Source organism: Zootoca vivipara, chromosome 14, assembly GCF_965207765.1.
Source record: "Zootoca vivipara chromosome 14, rZooViv2.hap1.1, whole genome shotgun sequence".
Taxonomy (NCBI): Eukaryota; Metazoa; Chordata; class Lepidosauria; order Squamata; family Lacertidae; genus Zootoca; species Zootoca vivipara.
In genome coordinates this window covers 28,127,262-28,140,398 of record NC_142597.1, presented here as the reverse complement: position 1 = coordinate 28,140,398, position 13,137 = coordinate 28,127,262, and the positions used below count along the sequence as shown (strand labels likewise).

The 13,137-nt window shown below is 37.7% G+C and overlaps 1 protein-coding gene across 4 annotated transcripts in view; it reads right to left on the bottom strand.

Moving 5' to 3' along the window:
• The window catches only part of ZBTB44 (zinc finger and BTB domain containing 44), a 34,930-nt gene that overhangs the window by 4,771 nt on the left and 17,022 nt on the right, over window positions 1-13,137 (bottom strand). For all 4 annotated transcript variants that reach the window (XM_035139372.3, XM_088657540.1, XM_060268563.2 and 1 more), the window contains one exon: window positions 1,442-1,526. In XM_035139372.3, the coding sequence (XP_034995263.1) occupies window positions 1,442-1,526 (85 nt within the window). The remainder of the gene's footprint in view (window positions 1-1,441; window positions 1,527-13,137) is intronic.

Genomic DNA, 13,137 nt, shown 5'->3' with positions numbered 1-13,137 from the left:
CTGCTAAACTGTATTAAATCCCTCAATCTCCTAAAAGGCTGCAGTGGAATTGTTATGGAAACTGATGAATAGCATGCTGGTAGTCAATGCATGGAAATGAATAATTTGCATTAAAATACTGTCACAGTGAATTTGCAACTGAATCATTGCTAAAGTAAGCCTTTCAGAAAACTGGTTACATTTGTGATGGGTTAGTAAAATCAAGGGTGTGGTTGCAGTGTCTGGACCGAGAACCAGGCTTAAATCCCACCTCTCATCTGAATTGCTCAGGTGGCCTTGTACAAGTCACAACAGCAGTGACTTACCTCACCATGCTGTTAAGATTATTTATGAATTTGTACCCACTGATTTAATGCAGTACAAAATGGATAAAAATACAAAATAAAATAAACTACTAAATAAAGCAAACAGCAGTTTTTAAAAAGCTGCCAATTATACAGTACGAGACTGGTAGTTCTGAGGCTGCACACTCCTTCCCCATACCCCAGCTCAAGGTTTTCCTGCCTCAACCAAGGTTGAAGATTGGCATAAGAACTGTTGATACAATGATAATGGTATTTAGTATATGCAATTGGTTATTACTTTGGTATTCAATCACATTTCCTCCATGGTGGAGGAAGGGAGTTACTGTATATACCTGCGTATAAAACTACTTTGTAACTCAGGAAAATCTTCTCAAAAGTCGGGGGTTGACTTAAATACGCCGGGTCATATTTCTTATACGGTGAGTATATCCCAAACTCTCTCTATATTTTAACTGGAAAAGTTGGGGGTCGTCTTATACGCCCAGTTGTCTTATACGCCGGAATATACGGTAGGGTGCCTCACCTAACTGAATAGGGAGTTGAGTTAGGCTGAGAATTGGTGACTGATCCAAAGTTACCCAGCAAGCTTTCTGACTGAAAAGAAATTAGACCTTCCGGGTCAAAAACTACTACCACACTGGCTGTTTTATTCTGGAAGGCCTTTGCCAACTTTTTTTTTAAAAAAAAGGAAAGGATTTTAATAGTGTCATGCTGTTTTTATTATCTGTATTTTAATAGATTTGTGTTTTTTTAAAGTATGGTTTTAATTCTATTACAGTTTAATAACTTTTTAACAATCATCTTTTATATGTTTTTAGCTTTTTGTATTTTATCTGTGTTGTTTTAAGTTGTTTTAAGCTGCCTTAAGTCCCAGTCTGCAGAAGAGGCAGGATACAAATAATAATAATAATGATACAATAAATAATAACAATACCCCTCCTCTCTTCTTCAGTTAAAATCTCGACCTCAGAACCATTTCAGCACATAATCAAGCACTAGCATTCACAGCCTTTCTAAATCATGCGATCCATTAGATATGAACTGTATTTTACTCTGCACAGAAATTGCATACATGTGTGCAGTCTCACAGCATCCTAGGCCCTGCAGAACACTTCTCACACTGTGTGGGTACGTACCGGTCATCATCCTCTGCATGAACGTTACTACCAGAGGTACTCTGGAGTGTTGGCAATCCCTCAGTGACCCCTTCATCTATTGAACCTAGGCAGTTAAAGAAACAACACACATTAATCTTCAGTTTAATGGAAGCATGTATGCACCAAGATATATAATCAGCTCCGTAAAAAGCCAATGATCGTAAGGATGGCTTAATAAATAGTTCAATAATAAGAATGTGTGTCTCAAAATAACGGACTAAAATCACAATCTGTTTGATTTAGGGCCCATGGGTCTGGGAACTACCTATCCATGTTCTGTTATTTTTATCTGCCCTGGACTTGTATTAAGCTTTCTATCTTGCTTTTATTTTGGACCAGCTTGTAGAGAAAGAGTAAGTTAGAAGTATTTTTCTGTAAAATAAACAAATTATACTTTTTATTTAGCTGTAAATTAATTTATCAACTCAGATTTAAGTAGAAAATACCTTGGGAGGGATATCGAACTGACATGTTAAATGGTGCAATGCATGCAGAAAGATGCAAAGACAAAGTGCTCAACTAAAAAGTAGTCTCTGAAGTCCACATCTTTTTCTCACATGCTCCCTCTTCTAACTGTGGCCTCCCAAACATGATTTGTTGTGTGGACGATACACTCCCAAGCAAGCTAAACACAATGACCTGTTTTCTATGCAGTAACTTTAGAGCACGGGTAGGCAACCTAAGGCCCCTGTGCCAGATGCGGCCCAATTGCCTTCTCAATCCGGCCCACGGACGGTCCAGGAATCAGTGTTTTTACATGAGTAGAATGTGTCCTTTTATTTAAAATGCATCTCAGGGTTATTTTTGGGGCCTGCCTGGTGTTTTTACATGAGTAGAATGTGTGTTTTTATTTAAAATGCATCTCTGGGTTATTTGTGGGGCATAGGAATTCGTTCATTTCCTCCCCAAAAATATAGTCCAGCCCACCACATGGTCTGATGGATGGTGGACCGGCCCACGGCTGAAAAAGGTTGCTGACCCCTGGTTTAGAGGAAAGGTGAGCAACAGGAGACTTGATAGAGGCAAATACTTGTTTTACTTAGTCTACATTTAATTCTTTGTATCTCCCAAATCGTAATTGTAGTATATCATAAATATTCAAAACAGAAAAAAAGGAACAGCCATTTTATTAAATCATATTAGAGATTATGTGATTTAATGTTCTTTTACAGAAAGCACTTCTTGGAGAAGATCACTGTTGACAGCAAGTGTGGCTTTGGAAAGAAAATGCTTAGACATTGATTACTGAGGTTGATAAATTTTGTATGCCTACTTTTCTTGGTCAGACCTTGTCCACCATTCTTAAAGCGTCAGCTCCTGGCTTGCTCATTATTAATCTGAGGCTGTGATCCTAAAAATACCAGGAAGGCCCATCAAACTCTGTGGGGCTTATTTCTGAGTCAGCACTTAAGTCTACAAAGCCATTTAAATGGTACAAGATCTCTAAGTGAAGATCTGTTGTTTAATTATGTTAAGAATTGTAACTTGTTAAGAAAATAAAAGCAATGGTTTTGTACATTCATATAGTTAGCATAGTTTTAACAACTTATTCAGATTGTGATTATATAAAGCAGCAGATTCATAGAGCAAGCTCTAGGCTGCAGGCATAAACAAATAAAAACAACATAAATGTTAATTATACAGTGGTACCGACTTCCGGTTTTGCCGCGGGACGCGCTACACGCTCTTGCCGAGAGCTCTGCAGCCTCGGTAAAAGTTATTAAGGAAAAAGGGGGTGTCGACGGCATTTCGCGCCCCCCCCCAAAAAAGGTTGGGAAGGCGATTCTCAACTGAAGAAGCCGGCGGTGTCTAAAAGGAGCTCCTGGCATCCCTCGCTGGAAAGCTGAGGAGAGGGGGAGACCTGGACACGGAGGCGCTGAGACCAGTTTCCTTAATATAAAGCCTGCAAGAGCGACGCGACCAGGGTCGGTAAAATCTCCTTTTTCTTATTCTTACCTTGAACCGGAGCGTGGGTTTAACAAGAGCTGCGGAGAAGATCCCCTCCCCCCCTAACGAACTGAGCTCTAGAAGGAATTTAAAAGGAGGAGAGCGCAACGTGAGTGGGAAGCACAAGGAAGGGGGAGGGAGCCTTAAGAACGTGCGAAAAAAAAAACAGTATTAAGATCTAAGGAACGCTGCCGGGATAAGATTGAAGCAAGACAAAGATTTTTAAGCTTATGAAGTTCTTTTAAGCGAAGTCTTCCATATGTTGAGATTAAATTCATGCATGCAATTGAACCTTGCCTGAAAAGAAAGGGTTGAGAAAGAGATAACTGCGTGAGAGGGGAGCGATTGGAAGGCTTGGGAAAAGCAGCGATCGAGTGGGGCTCTGACGGGCTGTGGCGCTACTTGAGTGTAAGACTGATAATTAGAAGTTCTGCGTTTTAAAATGGTGGATGCTTTTACAGTAAAGATGACTGAGCAAAAGAGCTAAGAGAAGAAGCAGGAAGTAGGGGGAGAGCTGAAGACAAAGAGAGGTGATTTAAGAGAAAGCTAAAGTCCGATTGTGACTCAAACAGTGACGCCAGAGGAAGAGTCTAAAAATACAGTCCTTTTTGAGTGAAATAAAACAGCGACGCCAGAGGAAGAACATAAAAAGACAGTCCATTCTAAGTGACTTAAGGGGCAGACCCCATCTGGTGGACAAAGAGAGTAACTGCAGTGAAAAATAATTAAAATAATTAAAATGCCACCAAAATTAGTAGGAACAGGAAGTCAACAGCAGAGAAGGAGTTCCACAATGGAGGCGGAGCTGGACTTGAGGGAGCTTATTTTAAGCTTAAAAAGTGACATAGGAGATGTCAAAAAGGACTTGACTGAGATTAAAAAGGAAATGAGTGATAGAGTAAAATCTTTGGAAGAAAAAGTAGACAAAATGGAAGAAAAAATGGACCAAGGCGAAAAAGAAAGAACTGAAATAAAAAATGAGCTGAAAGAAGTGGAGGATAAAAGTCGAGCAACGGAAGTAGAAATTCAAGAGATGAAAAATAGAATTTTGGCACTAGAGAACAGCATCCAGAAAGCAAACAAAGAAAAGAAAGAAGACAGAAAGGAGATGGAAAAGATGAGAAAAGATCTAGAAGAACATAGAGCACTACAGGAGGCCGCTTTGGACGCACTCGCGATGATGCAGCTAAAATTAAGAGAGAAGACGTTAAGGTTTCGAAATATCCCTGAAAAAGATGATGAAGATATTGAGAAATTAATTGTGGAAGAAATAGCAAGCTGGTTGGAGGTGGAAAAGGAGGGGATTGAAGAAAGAGTGGAGAAAGCCTTCAGAGTGAATTCAAAGAAGGCCAAAGAGAACAACTGGCCGGGGGACTGTCTGGTCACTTTCACTGCCGGATGGTTAGTGGAAAAAATCCTACAGAAAAAAGGGAAAAAGAAGTTGAGAATACATGGAGTGGAGATAGTGATCCTGAAGGAAATTCCACCCAGGCTGATTCAAAAAAGACAGAAGTACCAATTTCTAGCTAAACCATTAAAAAGGAAGAGAATAATATTTCGATGGGAATATCCTGAGGGACTATCTTTTTATTATAAAGGAAGGCGGAGAAAGTTTGAATCAGTAGGACAAGCGGACATTTTCTGGAGAAAGTACTGGCAGGAGCTAGGTGGCGAAAGGGTGAGACCAGGGGAAGAACAACTAGACAGCAGCCTGGAGGACGAAGATGAAGCTAGTGCCAAAATCGAAGAAGAAAACGTTGCAGAGATAGAAGAGGAAGAAGAAGGGCAGATACAAGAGACTTAAGATGCTAAAGGAAACGGACAAAGGGAGTCACAATGGGATGTAAGGGAAATAATGTTACACGCCTCTAGATATAATGGATATTGGGAACTCCCCTGAAAAAAATGCTTCTTCTGTTGTGTATTGTTGTGTTTTTTGTGTGATTAGTGAATGATAAGAGAAAGAAAAAGTGGGAAAGTATATATATCTTTTATTTTTCATATACATATAAGGAGAGAGACTCTTCTTCTTTTTTTTGATAAATAAATTGATAATAAATTGAGAATTTGAAAACAAATAAAATGAAACTCAAAACAATTTCATGGAATGTGAATGGTTTAAATAATAAGAAAAAGAGAAATAAATTGGGACATGTGCTAAAAAAATCTAATTGGGATATAATCTGTCTCCAAGAGACACATATTAATAAAAAACATGAAAAAATTCTTGAAAATGAGAAATTAGGGAAGACATTCGTGGCGGCTGCGGATAAAAAAAGAAGAGGAGTTGTATTTTATATCAAAGGAAAATGGGAACCGAACCTAATTTGGAAAGATCAAGATGGGAGAATATTAATGGTAGAGATAAAAGTTGAAGGAGTAAAGTGGTTAATTGTGGGAATATACGCACCCAATGGGAGAAAAAGTAATTTTTTTCAAGTTTTGGAAAGGAAATTATTTGAACATATAGAAAAAAATATATTAATCATGGGAGACTTTAATGGAGTTCAGAAACCAGAATTAGACAAATCAGTGAACAGAGGAAAAAAGAAAGAAATTAAACTTCCCCAAAGTTTCAATAATATGGTGGAAAATTTTAATCTGGTTGATGCGTGGCGGCATAAATACCCAATTAAAAAAGATTTCACTTATTATTCCTCCGTGCACCAGACAGCGAGCAGAATCGATGGAATCTGGGTTTCCAAAGAATTAACAACTAAAATTGGGAGAGTAGAAATACTCCCCAAGACATTAACTGACCATAGTCCAGTAACACTTGGTCTAGAGGACACAGAACAAGAAAGGAACAGGAGGTGGAGGATGAATATCTTCCTATTAAATGATGAAAAGATTGTACAGGGAGCGCGCGAGCTAGTGAAAGAATATTTCGAACTCAATTGGAATGGGGAGGTAAATTTGAAAACAATATGGGATGCAGGAAAAGCGGTGGTGAGGGGCTATTTCATCCAGCAAAATAAAATTGATAGGAAATTAAAGGAAAATAAGAAAATAGAATTAATGGAAAAGATAAGAAAGGAGAAATTGTTATATAAAGCAAAAAACAAAGAAATTGAACAAGAAATTAAAATTTTAAGATTAGAGTATGAAAACCTAATAGAGCAAGAAATGGAAAAACAAATGCAATTTTGGAAGTACAAGTATTTCGAGTGGGCCAACAAACCAGGCAAGTTGCTCGCATGGCAATTAAAAAAAAGGAAAAGTGAGAGGATAATTAATAGATTGAAAATAAGGGGGAAGATGATAGAAAAACCCAAGGAAATAAGGAAAGTATTTGAGGATTTTTACACAGAATTGTATCGAAAAGGAAATGAAAATGAAAGGGAAATAGAAGAATATATAAGCAATGCAAAATTAACAAAAATTATGAAAGAGAAAATGGAAAAAATGAATGAAAGCATAAGTGAATTGGAAATTAGAGAAGTAATACAAAAAATGAAAATCGGGAAATCTCCAGGGCCTGATGGCCTACCAATAGAATATTATAAAAAATTAGAGGATATATTAATAGCACAGTTGAAAAAATTAATTAATGAGATTTTAGAGGAAGGTAAGACACCAGACACCTGGAGAGATGCAATTATTACTCTATTACCCAAGCAGAATAGTGATTTGGAATCCCCAGCAAATTACAGGCCCATATCACTTCTAAATAATGATTATAAAATTTATGCGGGAGTCTTAGCTAATAGATTAAATTTAATATTAAAAGAAATTATACACGAAAATCAGGCCGGATTTATCAAAAGCAGACAGATCAAAGATAACATAAGAAACATTGTTAATATCATTGAACACCTGGAGAGTAATAGAGGAAAACAAGCTGCAATATTAACAATAGATGCCGAGAAAGCTTTCGACAAAGTGTCGTGGGCATTTCTCAAGAAAGTATTAGAGGAGCAGGGATTTGGAGAAAGGTTGAGAAGAGCAATAGGGGCAATATATGAAGACCAAAGAGCTAGAATTGTGATAAATGGGGTAATTTCTGAAGAGATTAGAATCTATAAAGGCACGAGACAAGGGTGCCCATTGTCCCCCCTGCTATTTATCATAGTGCTGGAAATCGTGATGAAAAAGATCAGAGAAGAAAAGGAAATAGAAGGAATTAAGCTAGGACTGAAAAGATATAAAATTAGAGCGTATGCGGATGACATAATCGTCACCACCGAAAACCCCCTACAAAGCATCCCCAAAATTTTGGAAAAGATTAATGAATTTGGGAAATTAGCCGGATTTAAAATAAATTATAATAAGAGTGGTATCCTAACAAAAAATATGGAAGAAGCAGAAAAGAAAGAATTACAAGAGGTAACTGGCATTGAAATTAAGAAAAAAATAAAATATTTAGGAATCTACATGACAGCAAACAATATAAATTTAATTCAAGATAATTATGAAAAAACCTGGAAAGAGATTAAAAGAAAAATGGAAACGTGGACAAAGCTAAAAATCTCACTGTTAGGTAGAATTTCCGTTATAAAAATGAGTGTGTTACCAACGATGATGTTTTTATTTCAAAACCTACCAATCTTGGGAGGGTCCAAATGCTTCGATAATTGGAAAAAAGATATCAGCAAATTTATCTGGGATGGGAAAAAGCCGAGGATCAGATATAAAGTATTAATTGACAAAAAGGAAAGGGGTGGATTAAATTTACCGGATCTCAAATTGTACCATGATGCGGCTGCCCTATTTTGGCTAAAAGAATGGATTGAATTAAAAGACAGTGAAGTTCTGGACCTTGAAGGTGCTGGGCTGGGGTTTGGCTGGCACTGGCATTTGTCAAGAGAAAAATTAAATGTCCATAATGCCTTGTGGAACAACATCATTAGGAAATCAATCTACAGAACATGGATAAAATACAGGGGGATATTGGAGCCGAAGACACCGTGGTGGATATCACCTAAAGAAATAATATCAGTTAAAAAAATAAATATGGAAAACAATTGGCCAACATATAATGAATTATTAGAAAAGGTAGATGGAAATTTAAAATTAAAAGATTATAATGAAATTAGAAGATATTGCAATGTGTGGTTACAATATTTTGAAATTAATGAAAGATTTAAAAAAGATAAGATAATTGGCTTCGAAAAAGAAATGTCTAAATTTGGTAAAATAATATTGGAAGGGAGAAATAAATTTATAAAAAATTTGTATGAATTGATTCTGGAATGGGAAACCAAAGATGAATTAACAAAAGATGTAATGGTCAAATGGGCACAGGATGTGAGTAAACCAATAATGTATGAAAATTGGGAAAAATTGTGGATAAGGGATATCAAAATGATAACTAGCTATGATTTAAAGGAAAATATCTATAAAATGCAATTTAGGTGGTATCTAACCCCGGTGCGTTTGGCAAAGATGTACAAGGGAAATGATAGGTCTTGCTGGAGGTGCAAGGAAGAAATTGGAACATTTATACATGTCTGGTGGTGGTGTAAAAAAATAAGAAATTTTTGGGATGAGATATACAAGGAGTTAAAAAAGATAACCAAAACATCATTTAAGAAAGATCCGGAAATATTTCTTTTGAGTATGCTAAGTGATGAAATTAAGGTTGAAAATAGATGTGTGGTAATGTATGGTACCATAGCCGCCAGAGTCCTAATCGCACAAAATTGGAAAAGTGATAAAATTCCAAATGTAAAAGATTGGCTATTGAAAGTAGTGGGATATAAAAATTTGGCTATTAAAAATGGGATTTCAAAAGGATTGGGCAGGGAAAAAGCGGGCAAAAATTGGGAATCCTTCGAATCTTATATGAAAAATAAGGTTGGATAAGCGAATCTTGTGGCAGAGGTAGGAAGGGCAAGGAAATTAGAGAGAAGGAAAAAAAAACCAAATCGAGTATGCATCAGAAGAAAGAAAGATAATCAACATATAGGAATGACTGGAAGTCATCAGGGGGAGAGGGCAGGGGGAGGGCAGTTAGCAGTTAGCTTTTTAACACTAATGGTCAAAATGATTTAGATTAGAATTTGGGAAAATAAGGGGCCAAGTATGGATGACCTCCGGAAAGAACTGTATGATTTGTCTATTCATATCTGGCCCTATCATAAGTTTTTATGTTCTGTTTGACGATTAAGGTTTTTTTTATGTCAGTTAATTTTTCTATTTTTGTTACGTTATAATTATGATTTAGATATATTATAATATCATTACATATTATAATATTATTTTGTTTAAGTTATTGTTTCTGTTAGTTTTCTTTTTCCTTTTCGTTAACTTTTTTCTTCTTTATGTTAATGTTATATGTGTAAGTGTATGTTTGTAAGTGTATTGCTTAAATAATCATTAATAAAGTGTATTTTTTTTAAAAAAAAAATTATACAGTGGTACCTCAGGTTACATTACCTTTGGGTAACGTAATTTCGAGTTACGAACGTGGCAAACCCGGAGGTTTATACTTCTGGGTTTTGCCGCATGCGCAGAAGCGGTGCCTCCAAATACGGACTTTGGGGGTAAGTATGGACCCCTGGGACGAATTAAGTTCGTATCCGGAGGGTCCACTGTATGTACTTTATATATTAAAAACGTCTGCATGTATGTAGACATTTGCTTGATTTTTAAATCCATTTATTAAACAAAATTGAAACTATTAGGCAGCACAGATTATCTCTGTAGTCACCTTCACAATTATAAGTGAAAAATCTGGCAGATGCTGCCAAAGGCCCCCTTCCAGCTCTAATCACATGCAAATAAAATGTACATATGCAGTAAGTTGCACAATAATGTGGTTGGGGATTACCATTCAAATACACAATAAAATGTTCATGCCGTCCAAAACGATACAGAGCAGATAAGACTGCATCTTCACTTTAATACATAGTAGAATTATGTCTACAATTCTCAATTCAGTGAGGGATATGTCTGTGTTAAGTCTGATTATGCATCCAGATCTACTGCTACTTAAATGGATCAGGAAACGAGGTCCCCAATATTGTTTCCTTCTCTCTGAACTCTGCAAAATCTTTCCTCATATTGCCTTCCTTCCTATAAATCAGCTATGAAAAATACACACAGTTCAGCTGGGTTTCTAAATGTCTGCCTCAAACCTCAATATAAAGCTAATTCCCCAACCTTTAGCCTCCCTCTGCTATCTCAATACTATTAATTAAGCTTATGGCCAAGGCAAAGTGGGCTGGGGTGGCCTATGTTTTGTTTTGCATTAAACCAATGATCTTTCCCATTCTGTTACACTGCATCAGCTGCGTTTAAAGCTTCAAGGCCATTTTATGCACTGCCAGTTATTTTGTATAAATATTCTAATCATAATAAATTGAGTGCTTCTTGTTCTTTCCCCAAAGCAGGCAAGATAATATTGGCATATACTGTACTGTATTAGTTTCTGCTATTTCCCCCCAAATAAGCAAAGCAATATTGATATTTACAGAACTGTATCTAGTACAAAAACTTCTGTGGTGTGCAGTAGTCTCCAGTAAAGATGTAAGATATGGATTTATATGCATGTGCCTGTAAGTGCTAGTCAAGAATGTGTGACAGAAAAGTTTGATTTTGCTGGGCAGGTTGGTTCACCAAGTGTTTTCTTTTTCTTATTTCCCTGCCAGCAAACGGTTAACGAATGACAGCTTCTGACTGGCTGGGGTTCCAGGAGAGGGAGTTGAAAAGGAGAGGTTTTGGAGAGACAGTTTGGAGGTTGGGAGAACAGGTAGGGAGAGGAGAGAAGAGAAGAGAAGAGAGAGCTGGTTCTGGGTAGAAACATCCACTCTGAGGAATATATCAAAAGCTAGAGAAAGGAGTCTCTGTGCTTAGTGTGAAGGACAGTGTGTGATGTCCTTTAAGAGTAATAGGCCAGGAATTAACTGGGAGGCTGAGGTTGAGCCAGGAGAAGTAGAAGCTGGAAAGATACAGTCTACTTAGGTCTCATTCCAGTCAGGAGGGAAGATTCTTCTACAAAAAGAGCAGCAGTTAAGAGGGGTGCGGTGATCCCTTTGGGTCTGTTACTTGGAGTACCTCAGGAGTAGGGTTGCCAAAGGGGTGTGTAACTGACAGGAAGTACCACCTTGTTTAAGAACCAAAGTATTAAGTGGCAACAGCTGTGCAACAACTGAGAAAGAACTGAAGGGAAATAACATTATAACCTGAAGTATCCTATGTTTTACCCACTTTGTGTCATAAACTTCCTTTGTTAAAATCTTTCTTGTTTATTTGATCAAAGCCTGCCTGAGACTCCAAATTATTAAGTTTTCCCTCACACAAGTCCCCCACAAGATAATCTGGGGTAGTTTGTAGGAATTTGTGGAATTGGTGTTCTGTGAAGTAGGCGCACTATATTTAAATGAGGGCGGGCTCAACAGCGCCAGGGGGAAAAGTGCCGTTGCACCGTCGCAGAAGGCATCTAGGTACTTCTGTGACAAGCATGCAATAATATCCCAGCCAAAAAAGGAAATGATCGTTAAGTTTAAACATTTAGTTTAGTGACACAGTGCTACTCTAAAATTGTGTTTTTAAATGGTATATTACTGAAAATATTTGGCAAATGTAATTTCTGTATGCCCCCTGCCACAATGCATGATGTGGATTATGGATCAATAAATAGATTAACCAGAGAAGCATCAGATACATGTGCTCTCTTAGGACTGCTGCCTGCCTCTCTCTGATGATCTTCATTCTAGAAGTGGGGAAGCTCAAGTAAGGAACAGAGAGGACTGCAGTCAAGCAAGAATCATCAAAATGCAATCAACTTCTTGGGCAAGAAACCCACTGAAGTGAAGTTATGGAAGATGCTTAAACAGTATTTATTTCATAGGGGATAGTGTACCTCCTGGTGGATTGTACCCCTTATCTTCAAGGACTCCAAAGACAGCCACCCTGCAGAGAACATTCTGTTTCCTGGTGGCTTGTGTAAGTTACTAATGGCAGCCAGCAAGGCGCCTGTTCTGAAGAACGTCAGAAGAAAATCCTGAGGGCCTGAACCTTAAACAGTGCCCCAGACCACCAGCTTCTCCTTGAAATCCCATCTTACAGGACTGGTAAGAAAAAAGGAGCAATTGAGGAACAGAAGTCACAAAGCAGACATTACCGCAGGGCCCCCCAATGCAGGAATAAACTATAACAAACGAAACTCAAGTACACACCTGACATACAGCCCATCACTGAAACAGAGGAGGCAAACAAGTATGCCTCATGCCATACCTTAAGTTAGATACATGTTGATTTTTGAAGTAGCCATGGCTAGTATTGCCTCCCCCCCACTCAAATGTCTGGGATTATACCTCTAAATTCCCAAGAAAACTGAATAAAGTTTGACCATCTGCTACAGCAGCTACTTGCTGCACCAATGGAGTTCCAGGATAAACAAGGACTTCCCCATTCATTTCAATGTGGGACAAACTCTGGGGACATGAAGAACTGCCTGTGACACCAGACAGGAGAAACCCTTTAGATGCTGTACCCTTGTGGACTTATATGTATCCAGAGCACCTGGAGAGTTTTAGATCAGATTGTAGATCTTTTAGGCTGGCAAGGTAACACACCTCTTAAAGTTGCTGTTTCCCCTTGACGCTGATTTCAGGTGGTTGTTGTTTTTGTCTGCTGAAGCTTCTGTTTTCCTTTAAGTGATTCAATAAACTATATTCCACGCTTTTCATGTAATGATTTTTCATAACTGATCGCATGTCACTGGCAACTTCTTCCCTGAACACCCACTTCCATGTGTTTAAGGGCATGGGTCAGATTACATC